The sequence below is a fragment of the Pollicipes pollicipes genome, unplaced genomic scaffold (assembly GCF_011947565.3).
Source record: "Pollicipes pollicipes isolate AB1234 unplaced genomic scaffold, Ppol_2.1 Scaffold_3718;HRSCAF=4362_pilon_pilon_pilon, whole genome shotgun sequence".
NCBI classification, from domain to species: domain Eukaryota; kingdom Metazoa; phylum Arthropoda; class Thecostraca; order Pollicipedomorpha; family Pollicipedidae; genus Pollicipes; species Pollicipes pollicipes.
In genome coordinates, this window is record NW_023596361.1 from 658,724 (window position 1) to 674,852 (window position 16,129).

Below are 16,129 nucleotides of genomic sequence, written 5' to 3' on the forward strand. Positions count from 1 at the left end.
CTGCCCGGTGGCGCCGTCCCGCCGCGAATGCGCGGGCCTCGGCCGCGCGGGCCCGGCCCGCAGGGCGCCCGCCCGCTGCGGCCGCGCATGATGGGGCCACGCGGCGCGATGCGGCCGCGCCTGCGTATGCCGCGTCAGCCGGCGCCGCCGCCGACGGTGATGGCGCACCCCGGCGGCGGGCAGGACGGCCCGCGGCTAGGCAGCGCCTCGCCCGCCGCGCAGCAGGAGCGGCAGCAGGAAGCAGGTCGAGGCGCCGCGCAGCAGATGGGAGGAGCGCCGCGCGTCGCGGAGCCCGGTGGGCGTCCGACGGTCGGCCAGCCCGCGGGATTCCCGGGAGGTTCGCAGACTGGCGCCTATCCGCCCGGCTCGCAGCCTGGCGCGCTTCCACCCAGCTCTCAGTCAAACGCTCACCCGCCTGGCTCTCAGCCTGGCGCCTACCCACCTGGCCAACATCCAGGCTGTTATCCGCCCGGATCCCAGTCCAACTCGTACTCGCCCGTCCCACAGGTGGGCTCCTATTCGCCCAACTCCCATTCGAATTCCCATCCGCCGACGTCGCTGTCAGATTCCCACTCGCCCAGTCCGCAGTCCGTCTCTTACCATTCTAGTCCCCAGCGAGAAGATTCGCCATCCATGTCGCAGCCGGGGACAATTCCTATCCACCAGCCGTCTGTGAACCAGAACAGTTTCGAGCCTATGAATTTCCAGAGCAGCATAATTTCGCCAACCTCCCAGCAGGATAATTTACTGCCCAAACTGCACCCTGCCAGCACTCAGCCAAGCATTTTCTCGTCTAGCTCCCAGCCGATAAATTCTCTGTCGGGAATGTTCCAGCGTGGCCCACATACCCACCCATTTCCTCCCGGACCCCAGCCCAACATCCAGCCGGGCATGCTTCCACCCGGCCTCCAGCCCCCCAGCAGCCGGCCCAACGTTTCTGCTCCCAGCTTCCCGAGCCCCAGTGGCCAGCCTGTCATGCATCCCGTCGGTTCCCAGCTCTCCGGCGGGCCGGGCGGCGTGATTGCGTCCGGCCCGGCCGATGGTGGGCCAGCGCCAGTCACCACGGATGGCGCGCGAGCGTCGATAGCCGGGCGCGCGCAGCCGCCGGCGGCAGGTGGTCCGTCGATGGCCGGCGCCGGCAGCGGGCCCACGCCGTCCGTCGCCGCCAAGAAACCGCAAATCAGCGCCGTGGAACGAACGCTCGACAATTTCTTCGGCAAGACAGACAAGCTGCTAGCCAAGTTTGATAAAACTTTGACCGAAAAATTGCTCGACCCGTCACTCACGTCTCAGAACGCGGCGGCGCCAACGCCGGCGCCGGTGGCTAGTGTGCCGGCGCAGCCGAGCATCCCAGAGCGGGGTCTGTTCACTCAGCTGCAGACCAGCCTTAAGGGGAAGGTGTCGGAGGGTCTGGGCGGTCTGCTCCCGCCGCAGCAGTCGGCACCGCTCCACGGCCTGCACGCCGATGTGAACCACTCGATCCAGCAGTCGGCGCAGGCGCTGAGAGCAGCCGAGGGCCGGGCCAGCCCCGCTTTCAGCCGCGCTCAAGTACAAACGGCCGCGCCCACCACTGCCACCGCACTCACATTGTCCGATGTCGTCATGTCTTCCGCGCCGATGGCGGCCGCTCCCTCTAGCCAGCTCAATGAGCAGCAGCAGCAACAGATATTGCAGCAGCAGCAGCAGCTCTTGGAACAGCAGCAGCAGATTGCCCACCTGCAGAGGCTGCAGCAGGAACGGGAGCGGGAACTCGTGCTCAGGGCCGAACAGCAAAAGGAGGAGTATCAAAAGCAACTACAGCTGACGCAGGAGCGGACAAGGGCCTCGCTGGCGCAGGTGTCCTCTGCCCAGCAGCTGGCGACCAGCCCGTCGTCGAGCTTGCCAAAGTCCAAGATCTACGTGCCGACGCCGCTGGTCGCCGCCGCCGCTGGCAAGGTGCAGCACACAGCGACGGAGCTGCTATCGTTCCTGAAGCCGTCGGCGGCAGCTGGCGCGGCTACCTCCAGCAGCGTGCCGGCCGCCTCTGCCGCTCCTCCTGCGAACGCCAACGGCCAGCCCCCGGCAGTCGCCGTCGTCGTCGGCAGCGACGCCAGTGGTACGACATCACCTCCAAAGGCGGAGCCGGGCCGCGACACCGATTACGAAAACAGGGTAACGCGCCGCAAACGCTTCCTACAGTCGCTGGCGTCGCTGGGCGTCGACAACGACTCGCCTCCGAGTCCGGGCGAGTCGCCGCTGCTGGCGCTCGAGTCGTGCTCGGACCGGCTCGCCACGCCCTCGCCGATGAGCAGCGTCGGGCGCATCGACGACGACGCGCTCCCGTGCGAGCGGCCCAGCTCGGCGCCAGAGATCAAAGCGCGCTCTCAGTTCTCCAACCGGTTCGGCGTGCACATCCCGGCCGGCTTCCTGGACCTGGCCGAGGACGACCTGGACCTGCGGCCGTCTCGCGCGTCGCCCAGCGCGTCGGCCGGCGTCCGAGGCTCGCGCGACGGCGCCACCATCCTCTCCTCCTCCATCAAGTCCCCACGCGTGCGCACCTCTCTGCAGGCGTCGATGATCCCGCACCCGCCGGCGACGGCGCCCGCGCCGTCGCTCGACTCCCCCGCGCCGCCGCCTGACTCCCCCTCGCCGCCGCCACGCGATCCGAGCCACGTGATTCGCTACTGCGACGTCGAGAGCGACGACGAGAGCGACGGCGAGAGCGACGGCGAGTCGTCGGGCCCCAGCTCTGTGGTGATGGAGCCCAGCGCCGGCGAGGTGTACACCATCGTCGAGGAGGAGGAGGAGGTGGGCAGTCCCACGGCCGCCGACGGTGTCTCGCGGCGCAGGACGACAGGTGAGCCGCCGCGCGGCCGCGACCTGGCCACCTCTCTTGGCCGACTCGTTACGGCAGGTCATGGCCGCTGCATCGGAATGCGCAGGCTACAGCTGGCCGCCTCTTGAAACGCGCCGCTTACGGAAAGCTTTCCTTTCGTCCAGTGCAGCTGCTTGAATAGATATCGGCAGCCCTTTCTGACGCACTTTTGCACCATGTTGTAATGATCCAGAGTTTTTCCAAACGTACGCTGATTTCGTCGTTGTCTTAGTTGCGTGTTCACCGGGTTTACTGGTCACTGTCACTGGGATGGCTTGGATGCAAAGTTTGCTTACAACATTTCCTGTGATAAGTGATATAAGCATCACTGATCACGCACCGACACTCGCACGTCACCCGAAAGGGCTTCAGAAAGTCACAAACATTCCTAACCATGTCACGATACTTGCCATCCTGAGCATCCATTTCCCATCGCAGTGATGCTTCTACCTTTATGCAGAGGATTATGGCATACAATAAAGTCAGGCGTCCTTTACAGGAGCTATGAGCCATGAATGATCTTAAATCGACGTAGGCTTTGTAAAGTAAGGCAAATCCATACTTGTTTCTCTCGGTAGCAAAATACAAGGAGCCCCGAAATACCTTTCCTTTTGTTACGGAGGCTTCATGGGGCTAGGATGTGTCCAGGAAAAAAGGAATCGGTCGTGAGCGACAGACGCACTCTCAGCACCACCTTCACTTCAGGATAATCACTACATGTGTTTTCTTTTTCACCACTGGCAAAAGGAAAACGTGACAAATCTTCCATGTGGCATGTGCATATATATATATATGCGTATGAATATATATGTATGTATGTATGTATGTATGTATGTGTGTGTGTGTGTGTGTGTGTGTGTGTGTGTGTGTGTGTGTGTGTGTGTGTGTGTGTGTGTGTGTGTGTGTGTGCGTGTGTGTGCGTGCGTGCGTGCGTGTGTGTGTGTGTGTGTGTGTGTGTGTGTGTGTGTGTGTGTGTGTGTGTGTGTGTGTGTGTGTGTGTGTGTGTGTGTGTGTGTGTGTGTGTGTGTGTGTATGTGTGTGTGTGTGTCTGGTTTTACATGCACATTAGAAAAAGTCGAAGCAAACATAAGTGCAAACCTTATATGTCCATTACAATAACATCATTTATTTGATTAATCTAAAAACATACTTTTCTAACAGCCAAAGCCATTTTTAGGCTGCAGTGATAGAACTTCAAGTAAAAAACAAACATTTGCTGCACACTTCACACTTGCCTGATGTAAACGTCCTTAGAACAAACGTATATATTCAAGATTTGGTATTCCACCATGTGCACATGAAATTTTAATGCTGAGGAAACATATGTAATATGGTGACACGCATTTCGGTTTTCTTAAGCGCTCAAGGTTCTAAACCCTAATTTTCGTCACATCCTCCAAGTTTTGAATGGAAAGGGGACTAAGGGTAAGTAGTTCACTTATTACCACGCAGTGTTCAACACATATTACAGGGCTTGATTTCCGGCTAAACCTGCGGTGTCCAAGCACTGGTTGACCCCCATTGATGTACTCATGAAACAGTTGCGCGATTACGTAAACAGCTCAACCTTTCACCAGCGGAAGCAGTTTCCATACATTCTGAGCCATAGGTCTTGTTCGGGGTTGGGAGAGCGAGGTGACTGCTGGCCTGCTCATTTTGACCTCGGTGGGAACCGGAGGGTGTCCCAACAACGAGAGGATTAGCTGGAAATATGCTTCCTGTTTAAGTTAACATCCGGTTAGCATGCTTGAAATACTACGTTTCTGGCCTGTGCTAGTCCGTGGCTCTGCTCCAACTTGGCTATTACCCTGACGTCGCATGTGATTTCAGCTGCATGTGACAGCATTGTCGCAAGTTGCATGAAGCTTGATACCCATTCAGAAAACTGCTTGAATGAGTATGTCAATTTTGCAATGTTTGAGCGGGTACAATCAACACAACCTGTAGGTGAAAGTATCCGATATCGGCCAAATACGTCAAAGTAAATGCACATAAAAGCATAATCTACTTCTGTCGTAAATCATTATTTGAAAAAAGCACAATGCCTATCGCAATTTCTGCATTGAATACGAAATGAAATGCATATTTTGACGTCTCGATCCTGGACCTTTTTGAAAGTTTAATGAGGCGTCAAAAAAGCGTCATAATCGTGAAGGTGAGCTCATTCGTTGTGCTTTTACTCTTCCAAGAATGTTTTGGAACAACCAACGCAAGACAGGATAAACATTATTATCCTTGCCATTCAATGACGTTTATGTTTGCCCTCGCGCGACGTGACGATAAAACTTTTCCAGAAATGTTCTTCACAGGTCGATGCTTATCCAGCTTTAGATCTGATCATTAGATCATGATCAACAGTCAGCTTTAGATCTGATCATTAGATCATGATCAACAGTCAACTTTAGATCTGATCATTAGATCATGATCAACAGTCAGCTTTGGATCTGATTATTAGATCACGATCAACAGCCAGCTTTGGATCTGATCATTAGATCATGATCAACAGTCAGCTTTAGATCTGATCATTAGATCATGATCAACAGTCAATTTTAGATCCAACCCTCAGCTAACGCACTCTTTTCAAATCCAAAATCGAATGAAGTCCATCGGTGCTCCAACTAAATTGGTGTCATCAAAATCATGTGAACGTAAAATTGCAACTAGATAATATATGGGCAAAGTTGGTTTTTAGCCAAATTCAATCTCCAACTCGTTCCGCCATAGTGGGTGAACAATGTGAAAACCCCATCCAACCTCAGCCCGTATCTACGAGCATGACACTGTTTTTAAGCCAATTAAACCACATAAAACGAATGAATTAGAACTGGGAGTAACGCCTCCAAATAGGATGAGTGGCGGAACCGAGCGGGAAAACCTGGCTAACCCTACCCGTAAAATACTTAAGACGGAGTCCTCCACTGTTTTGGCCCAGCTTTTTTCTAATTTTTGGAGTGGGGTGGTTCACCAATTGAATAGGCAACCGCACCACTTGACCACCTACGTTTTTATTCAAACTTTGATTATTGGATCAATGCGAAAAAACAAGCTTCTGAAGAAATGGTTCAAGGTAGGTAACTATATTGAGACAATATGTGCGCGAGGCTGAGAGCTAAATGGTCCGAGGAACAAGCCCGGCACGGCTTGGCTTTCGGAATTCGGTATTTGTATAATCGAAATTCAGTGTGCTCATGATAAATCGGCAGATGCGAAGGTAAACCAGCTGATAAAATATATAACAGAGTGCTTCGATAGCATGCAGTGATTCTCAAGCACGAATGGTAACTGCGATCCCATGGTTCATTGGCCTTCGCGACGTATGCAAAAACACATGCCGCACACAAGTTCATCCCGGTAATGTTTGTCTTCCGCAGCATTACTTGTGACTATATAGAACAAACACATGTGTTTAGCACAAGTGCTTTGATACGTGCTCACCGATTTCATGTCTAAGTCATTGATAACGGGGAAAACCATCCCCCAGCCTACAACCGCGAGAAAAACATCGCATGCAATGGTATGAAATGCATATGCAATATGCATTGCATAGAGACCAGAGGCCATAGAGACCAGAGACCATGACCTGGGCACCTAGGGCTTGGGACGCGTTGCTCTAAAGCTTGCTGTGTGGAGTAATTTCTAGCACTAATTTCAAATTTATAGATAACAGGAACCGTAGTGTGCTTTTACCAAGGACTCTTTTAAGGTCAGGATAGGTCACTGACCGAAAATAACCCAGATCAATATTTTGTTTTTAGGAACATACTGCGTAGCGAAATATTTGTCGGTCATTCAAATGCAATACTCAAAGCAGTCTTGCATGATTTTTGTCACCATGAACTGCGAAAGGTCAAACAAGGTCACTAACTTAGATGAGTACCAGCGACGTTTTACTTAGAACAGGTACCTAGGTCCTGGGGGACCTGAGACATAAATCGGGAGTTTGACCTTGTTTGGCCATATTTGACCCAAAGGCGGTGACCTAGGAACCTCTCATCTTGACACAAGTGAGTTTATATGCAGGCCAATACACCATGCATATTTGGTGATTCTAGCTCCCTTAGCTTTTGAAATCTTAGGGGATGAAATTGACCCTCACGCGAGCAAAGGGTATTCAACCAGTCACCCGGGCGAATACTAAACCTTAAGAGTACAGAAGCTTATGGGCCTCTCAGCCGGGCCCCACACAGGCCTGGACCTCGCTCTAGAACCCAACAGCTGGGCGCTATTTTGCTGATAAGGCGCTGCCGTCACAAGAAGTCGAGAGATGGGCGCTTAGAGTTCAAGAAGAGTGGGCGCCTTTGAGCCTAAGTGACGACCTAAGTAGCCAAAGGGTACTCTAAGACCGGAGGGTGGGTGCTCTAAATCCAAATAGAGTGCGTCGTGAGCTCGGGTAGAGAGAGTAGAGTAGCGGGTAGAGGTAGAGAGACTTTTTCCACCGCTAGGTAAGGATGCGCATCGGGCTTGGGCGAAGAGCGCCCCACCCCGACGTAGAGGCTCAAATCATTAGTGATGGGATGCCTTTAAGTCCAAGCAGACAGACACCCTAAACAGGCGTGTAATTCACTATTCAGCTGCTGGAGGACTCCAGTTCGCCCTCAACTCTAAGTGCTATATGGGTCAAATTCGGGTAGAAATATGCTTTTAAGCACATTTTGTGGTGGGCTTAGCCGTTTCAGCGTATACGGTCCTCCCAGCCTTCTCTACGAAATAACACCCCTAGTCTTAAACTCAAATAACAGTGCGACCCTTGGCCCCGGTTGAGTGATAGCCCTACTCTTGGCAGAGAAGCGCCCAAGTGTCACCCCTGGTCATGGCAGGGGAGCGCCCAGGTGTCACTCCTGGTCATGGCAGAGGAGTTTTCTAACACAAAGAGGAGAGGACCCCTAAATCCAGGCAGTGGAGCGCCTAGAGACGTAGGTGTGGTGGTGCGCGAGCATGCAGGTAGAGGCGTGCCCAGCTAACTAACTGGATGAGCGCAGACAAACGTAGATAGAGAAGCATCCTGAGCGCATGCAGAGACATCTCAAGCCCAGGTGAAGAGGCAGTGGAAAATGTAGCTAAAAAGCACCCAGGAACCAGCCCCTCAGCGTAAGAGATGCGGGGGGGGGGGAAACGCAGGCTGTATCCTACATTTCTGCAAATATCGCCAGCTTTTGACGACAAGCATTGTTGTTGACGTGACGTGCTGTTGACCCCGTTACCTCACAGGTCAAAGGGTCGAGGATTTTGAATGGTGCTCTTAAAACCTGATCAGCACTAATTTTTGGCAAAGTCAGCACGCGCGCTAACGGGTGTGGGCGGGTCTAGAATGGTGCAGTGCGTTCGGAGAACGCATAGTTTCAACTTATCCACATCATTTCCAGAGGCCTCTAATTAGCAGCATCGTCCTAACAACAATTCAGCCCGCGTCGCGCGTCTTTTGTCAGGTTGAATATCTGAAAGATGCGTGTTGGCGCGCACTTTATGACTCGGGAACCAAGATGGTCGATCGGCATTTGGCTCATAGTGCCACTAAATCAGTCGACTGATCCAAGTCCAGTAGAAAAGCCTCAAGATTATGGACATCTTCATTTTGGTCGCGAGGTGGTTCCTTCGAAAGCCGCCACGCTGCGGTTTGGAATATATATATATATATATATATATATATATATATATATATATATATATATATATATATGATACTATGCAAGTATAGTCGAAGCTGCTTGCAATGATATCGCGGGTGTTTGGCGTATATCGACACATTATGCCCTGTTCATAACCGCGCTAAATTCGAGCCAGGATAGTGCTAGTTGACATGGCTCGATGCGTTCCCGAGTATCGCCTGCGTTTTTGACAAGCTGGCGCACGCGTATTCCCCATGTAAGCCCGGGAAGTCTTCATGTTGGCCTATCTGCAAAAGGCCCTCAAGGGCATTACTTGATAAACTGATATCAACGCTGCTTATATAAATAGTTCAATAGATTAAGCTGACGACACCTAACATTGCATACTTCTTCTAAAGAGCAAACCATCGGGACTCCGCTCTGAAACCAAGATGGTGTGAATCTAATTGTTTTATCCATTGTTGACGAAGAATTTATCCACATTTTGACGAAGAATTTCAGCAGCATTATAGCCTTTTCAATTGCCGACACGTGAGTGTGACACCGTATGCTGGCGAAGGTGGCAAAACTGCAGTCTCTGCGTGATTGGGGTGGTGTTGGATTGTGGGCCAACTGGGTAATAGTGCTGCGAAGGAAACGATGGTTATCGGGCAGCTCTTCTGACAACCACCAATCATATTCAACGCAATTTTAGATATGAGGTCGCTGATACTGCATATCCCACAATGGTTTTCATTCTACACTTGGCAGTGACCGTTCCTTGCAAATGTCCTATATAGGTGGCGGCACAATGTCTTCGCCCGCTCTTTTTTCTATAAAAGAGGAACACGGGCACATCGCCACGCCCCTTTCATGGATTGCAACGAATGCAATGGCCATGTTAACGTCCAGGGGTCATGGCGCCACCGGGAATCGAACCCGGGCCCCACGTGAGAGTCCGATGCCCTAACTACCGGGCCATTGCGCCCAGTTTTCAGCGTTTGCACACTGTGTCGCTCTGCATTTCGGCATAATGGGGCGTTATATTTTCTGTAGTAATTTGAGCTGCATATGGGCCTTTCACTGAACTGCGAAACCTTCTCTAAACTCCTTCAAGTGCTATACCGATTACTACATATTCGGAGGATTTATAAAATGACCAGCTCCTCTTTATAATTTCATAAACGGAGAACCAAAACCTCAGAAGCATTCAACATATGCATGCTTTCGTTACCATGTGGAGTGGTGCTGCCGTGTTTGTACATCGCGTTTTTGCTTTTAGTTCGCACAAAGTAAACTGCATCGGCTTTGCGGCAATACGCCTCCGTGCACTATTGTAGCATGATCGTATGGAAAAACTCTGGACGTAATTACAGTCATACATTCCCCTGCATCAGAGCGAATTACCCCAGTGGCCGCAGAAAGCTCATATTTAAACGGTTCACTATTATTCAATTATAAGCAGGCAGGGCACCATGCTTTAACAGTTCTGCAGTCCCACAAAGCCACCACAGCTGTGCTTCCGCGAAGGCCTGCTTACGTAGCGGCAGCGGAACTCTTCCGCCGTCTCCCGCCGCACTTGATCAGAAAGCGGCCGGTCTTAGCGGCCCTCCCCGATCCGGCCGTGCCCGGCTGTGTCGTGCGCAGCTCTTGAGGGGCGCCGGGCCCGGCTGCGACCGGCGGCGGCACGGCCGGCTCTGCCCGCGGACACGGAGAGCGCGAGCGGACGGGAGGAGCGCAGCCGCCTCGCGGATCGCGTGGACGTGTTGTGTGATCGATACCGGCCTATCTCTGGCGCCGGCAGGGCCAATCTCCCGCCACTATCGCGTGCATGCATGTCACTGTGTGTGAGAGTCGGGGTGGCTAGGCATGACCGTGTTATTATCGGGGCGGTGTTGGACGCCCGCAGAGAACGCCGCGAAGGTTCCGCCCGGGGAATTTGATGCCCGGGAACTTGATTGTCTGATGTAATGATAGGTGCCAGGCGGCATGACGTGCCGACAAGGGCTGCAAGCTTCTGCACCAGGATCTCGACATAGGATATTGCATACACAAATAACTGCTAATTCATAGGGCGGATGTGGAGCTTTCCCGCGCTGGGTATTGTCTTTGACCGCGTCTAAAGCGAGGTCGGCGGCGTCTCTTCCCCCCCGCACGCCTCTGATTTTAGCATTTTCGACGTTAGGAGAGCTAATCCCATAAGCTTGGTCATTAAGAAAATGATTCCGGCTACGAATCTGACGCTGAGAATCTGGGCCGATGGCTTCCCGGGCGGCGGCGACTGCTGCCGTACTTTGCGAGCGATCTCGCCTGCTCTCGTCAGGTGCAGTCTGCTCTCACCAGCGATGCAGCCTTTCAGGCGAGATGACGATTGCGGAAGCAGGTACGCCATGACATGGCCGATGCGGCCGGTGTGATTACACACTTCAAAGCGATCTCTTCTGGTGTCTGTGTTTTGGACAGATGTATGAGCTCCATGAAAACCTTGAGGTGAGTGAATTGGCTTTTGGCTCTTATAAGCGCGGCAGAGGCGCATAAGCGCATGGGCGCAGCAGACGAATGCTCTAGAATGCTTTTCTAGAACGTCGCTCGGATCGCGCCCTTTCCCGTCCCGCCCCCCCCTCAGTCCTGCCCGCAATCGATGACGTGCGTGTCTTGTAAGCAAACTTTAATTGCATGCTAGACCAGGAAACAGCGAGGCCTTATGAAACTGGAATGCCTATTGCATCTTGTACGACGTTTACGGTGCAAGCTCGATGCCGCTCTCCGGGTGGCCACGGCTCACGACAAGCTGTGGTCGTTTTTAAGGGGAGCTGTCGCAGCCGGATGCGCTCGGCGACGCCCGACAGAGGTCTCAGCTGGTCAGCCAGAGGTCCCTGGAGGGCGCGCGCCCGCCGGACGCCTTGGGGCTGACGTCACAGCCCGGTCACGGTAAGCGACCGACGGTGAGAGCGCCGGCCGGGCGGCGCGCACTCTTCATATTAATGAGCCGCGGCATGCGGCGTCCGCGTTGACCTATTGTTGCATAATTCCTGCTTGTATGCGGGCATGGAATGAGGCGTTACATCGTGCTATTATACCACTCCTAGTTGCATGTCTTAGCCTCATAGCCGATGCATGCGTTGGGAACAGCGGCTGGGTGACATTCTCTTGCAAAGTACTGCACGGCCGCCTGCCTTCAGTTTTGGTATGTAGGGAGGAACGCGCTTCTATTTGGCCGCAAAAGTTTAAATAATAACAGCACGCCTTTTGTAACAATTATGTACGCCTACTAAATATATAAAACAAACGTCAGCTTGTTGCATGTTCAGTAAGCATTCCGACTACAAGCGGGCGTCCACCAGCCACCACCCTCTCGTTGGCCACGGAATCCTCTCCTGGAATGTCAGGGCGCGGTCGGGGCTCGTTCCTGGGCCTCGAAACCAGCACAAGCGTTCTGCATTTGTCAGTGAGCGAAACAGAGTTGCAGCTTTACCTTTATCGGAGTACATTCAAGCCCAACATGGTCATCATCATGATACTCACCATAGCATTCAGGATGATCAGCTGCCGTCGCCCGAGCCAGCCCGGTCTCACAGCGTTCGTGCACTGACGCCCCATCGACGCCCCGTTGTTTCCAGGAGCAAGCGGCAACGCCCACAGCTCCGCCGGCGGGCCTCCGAGCTCGATGGGCGCCGCGTTCTCGGCGCTGCAGTCCTCGTCTACGGCCGGTCCGCTGGGGGTGGTGAGCTCGGCCATCTCGGCGCTGCAGCCCTCATCCACCGGGGGGCCGCTGAGCGCGGTGAGCTCGGCTCTGTCGGCGCTCCAGGGGCAGACCGCGCCGCGCCAAAGCGCTGCAGCACCCATCGATACACGGTGAGGAAATGGGCGACTGCATTATTCAGCTGACTGGCCGGCCGGCCGTCAGGAGTTGCCGCCGCCATCAAGGCGCAGACTGCGCCGGCGGCTGCAGCTAGAGCCGTACACGATCGCTTTAAGTGGCGCTTGGCACGTGGCAAGCTGGAAGTGATGCTGATGGAGGCGGTTCCCGCAGGTGGACCGCGCAGCTGCGCGCCACGTGAGGGCTTTGGCGAAAAGCAAATGGGCGAGCTTGGTTTGCGGTTAAGCCGCACGCGGCGTTCATGTCTGTGCATATGGAAGTTGCATGTTCAGCAGCTTAAGCAAAACTGCATGCCTTATGCATCGGCAGAGGCGAGATTTTCGAGAAATCACTGCTCTCATACCGAGGTGGTCTCATTCTCATTCTGATCCCAAATAACTGGGATAATATTTCGAAGCAGGGGCATCTCGCCGAGCGTCGAACGTAACCAACGATTTACCACTGGCGCCACCGTGTCCCGTGTGAAGAACCAGATAACGCTGGGATCGAAGGCCGAGCCATCATGGAGGTTCGCACAAAGTAGGGTTTATTTTGAACGTGCATTGAGATCAGAGGTGTAGTTTCCTATTCAATTCGAACAAGAGGGGGTGAGGCCCCAGTCAACTTGAGCTCCAGATACCCCACCTTCGAGAGAAAGGTGTGACAAATCCAGGCAGAAACCCGTTTGTTGGCCGATTTTGCGGGTAGGTTTCATAGCTTTTCATATTTCAGCCCTCTCCTCTCCACTTCCAGTTCACTTTGCGAAACTGTGCCCCTAAATGAAAGTTCAAATAAGGTATAATTAAGCATAGTTGTTTTTTAAATCGCCGTCTCGCATTTGCTTTGGGTATAATGCATGCACATGTCAGAGTGGTTGATATTTTGTCAAAGACACTCTGCAAGACACACGATGCTACACTTTTCGATAATCTTGTTTTGCATGCGCAAGACACCGACCGTTAAAGTAAAATTTCAGGTTTGAAATGTTTGAGATTTAGGTTATTTGGAAGTGGAGTAGTGTACTTTTAAGCTTCAAAAAGTTCCAAACACCGGTCACCACTATAAGAAAGTAATTTTACCTGGGTTCATGCAAGCTCCAAAAGTCCCATGACCGATTAAGCACGAAAACTTGCTCACACAGTCTTAGAAATACAAATAAGCTTAGAAACTTAACAGAGTTTGCGCAGGGGCATGGAGAATGCACGCATGTAACATGCAGACTTTCTGATTTTTTTTTGGATGTTCTGTTGGGAGGGCTTCGGGTTCGCAAAATTTTCCTGCGTACAATATGAGGCCCCATTTTAACCTCAGCGCAGAGGGGTCTTGTGAAAGGGTTTGGCAAAGGCGCCTATCAGTGGCAAGGCTAGATTCTCAAGTATTCCAGGTTATCAATGGTGGCCAATAAGACAGCTCACTCCCAACCAGTGAGTACATCTACGTAAAGAGAACATCTCTCACTGGCCTGAGTTTGGTATCATGCCACGTTTCCAGGAGGAGCCTCTTTGGGTTCAGAGGAGAGCCATCGGAAAATGCGGCAACACCCAGGTGCAAGATATTCCTCATAAAACCACGCTGATAAAAATGATACCAAAAGCTGCTCCTATCTCAAATAAGGCATCCGCACCTCCACTGCTCAATAGGCACCGCTTCAACGCACTGATAAAGCCGCGGGAATGCAGTTACCCAAATTTCACTGGGATTCGCATAAAGCCGGTCATTGGCATAACCGATCAGTTTTAACGTAGCAACATGCATGCATCGGAGGCCATTTACTCACATTTGTGTCCGGCAGATGTCCAGAATAATCGAGATAACATGATGTGGCTGAGGACATCATGAGTTCTTATGCTGACAATCACAGACCTTCAATATACCATGACTTACTAGTTAAACTAGGGTATCAAGCACTCACTGGGACATATCACGACAGTATAAAACATTTTAAACACAGTGCTCATGATATCCAGATGACCGACAGCGGCACAGCACAAAAATTATGTTACCGCTGGTAACGGTAATGACTAGTGGATATTCCAACATATCAACTGCTTGCTTAATACTGTTGTTTAATCAGTTGTTCTAGGTATACTGATGGTTCGTACATCTCAGCAAACCAACTCATAACACTGAGAAACGAGTAGCTTGAAGCCTTTCTTACCCTTATGAAGTATATCTGTGCAGCTAATTCCTTCCTATGCGGTGGGCACGTGTGCATCCGTCCGGCAGATGTCGCCAGTTAACCGATATCCGGTCCACACCAGCAGATCTATTTGCCGAAATTGTGGTAAGACGCTGGTGACTTTTCGGCGACGTTATGCAAATAATGCAAAATGGCTACCACCGGGCCACTGAATCGGAGTCATTGTTCGATGGGAATCTCAGCTGTCATTATTGTCGACACTATCACGGACGGTTTTGCAAAAGTGGTGCTACCAAATACTGCTTAGCGGATAGCAGAAAGACGTAAGAGGTATACGCATTTTCGGGAAGAGGCGCAGGCGGGGATGGGCTTCAGAGCACAGATTAGCTAATGTTCAAGTAATACGGAAATCTAACCTGCAATGGAAAAAAATGAAAAAAATATGTGCAGGGATAGTGAGGTCCTTTACAGCCATTTACATTGATATCTTTGCAGCAACTTCAATTGAGTTCCTTTGCAGCAATTAACAATGATGTCCTTTGTGATAGCTCAAATCAAGGTTTTTTGCAGCAGCTTGCCTTGAGATCCTTGGCAACAGTGTAAGCACTTCGCCAAAGGGATAGTGGTCATTCCATTTTTGCTGTTGCAATCCTATGAAGATTTTGATGTCATCCGTGAGTGACTGTAGCGGAGACAATTTTTCATAACGTGTGCTATTCGTAACTGTGCCCAACAACCGTGCGAACCAGCCGGCGATGAGAATACATTGCCACGATTCTTGACAAGCAAAGCAGCCATCATTCCGCATCTTCCTTGCCGGTATATCAAGGTAGCAAAGGTCATATGGTACTGCTGCACACACGTTTGTGAGTGTGGCTTCTATCATGTCACTTGCATGTAAGTAAACTTTTATAGCATTATGTTGGCTGCACGGTTTTTACTGCTTATGATAGCATATCAACGGTCTCAGGCAAGTACATGCGCCAATCGCAACGCTTTAAGTTGCAAGTAAAAAAAAAACGCACCTACATTACATGCGCCCAGCGGGCATTTCAAGATATGACGAGTTGCGAACATTTACATCATTTGTACCCGGGCCCCAAGATATATCTGGTAGCCTCGTCGTGACGTCATCGTGGGGTTCCTTGACATGCTACAACATTTCAAGCACATAGGTAAGGGTCTTTTTCAAAGGCAGTTTTTTACCGATTTAGAGGACACAGACGGTTTAAACGCTTCAAGCATCACGCAAAGCGTGTGCTCTTCCACAAGCTAGGTACGCTTTTGGTGTCCAATCTCCCGCTTTGAATTGCATGCCATTTTGTAAGGGGATAACATCGTTAACATAGGTGGCGCCAATGGTATCAACACCTGGTTTAAAGATGGCGCTAGTGCTGTTCATGCGTTTATGATACTCATCCAGTTTCCCTAGAAACCTGCCTTTTGCCTCTCGAAGCATTCTGCGTGTTTGAATGCAAGGTTTGCTTGCTGGAATTGAAGAATTGAAATCTCTTAATGTATTGCGAGATAAATGTTTGTTGATTTGGTTAGGTCACCGAGACCAAAGCAAGATTCGTGACCAAAACGTCTGCCATTGTGATCTTTATGTCACAGAAAGTGCTGTTACTGTTTTGTTCACCTTCATGTGTGCACCCCCCAAAGTTGACGTCGAAATTAGTGTTGGGCAGCTA

The 16,129-nt window shown here is 51.7% G+C and overlaps 1 protein-coding gene across 1 annotated transcript in view; it reads left to right on the forward strand.

Moving 5' to 3' along the window:
- Positions 1 to 1,139: 1,139 nt before the first annotated feature.
- The window catches only part of LOC119092973 (trithorax group protein osa), a gene marked incomplete at its 3' end in the record, with an annotated part of 46,124 nt that continues 31,134 nt past the window's right edge, over positions 1,140 to 16,129 (forward strand). Inside the window, exons 1-3 of the mRNA XM_037215867.1 lie at positions 1,140 to 2,836; positions 11,248 to 11,370; positions 12,060 to 12,294. Coding sequence (XP_037071762.1) covers positions 1,603 to 2,836; positions 11,248 to 11,370; positions 12,060 to 12,294 — 1,592 coding nt within the window. The remainder of the gene's footprint in view (positions 2,837 to 11,247; positions 11,371 to 12,059; positions 12,295 to 16,129) is intronic.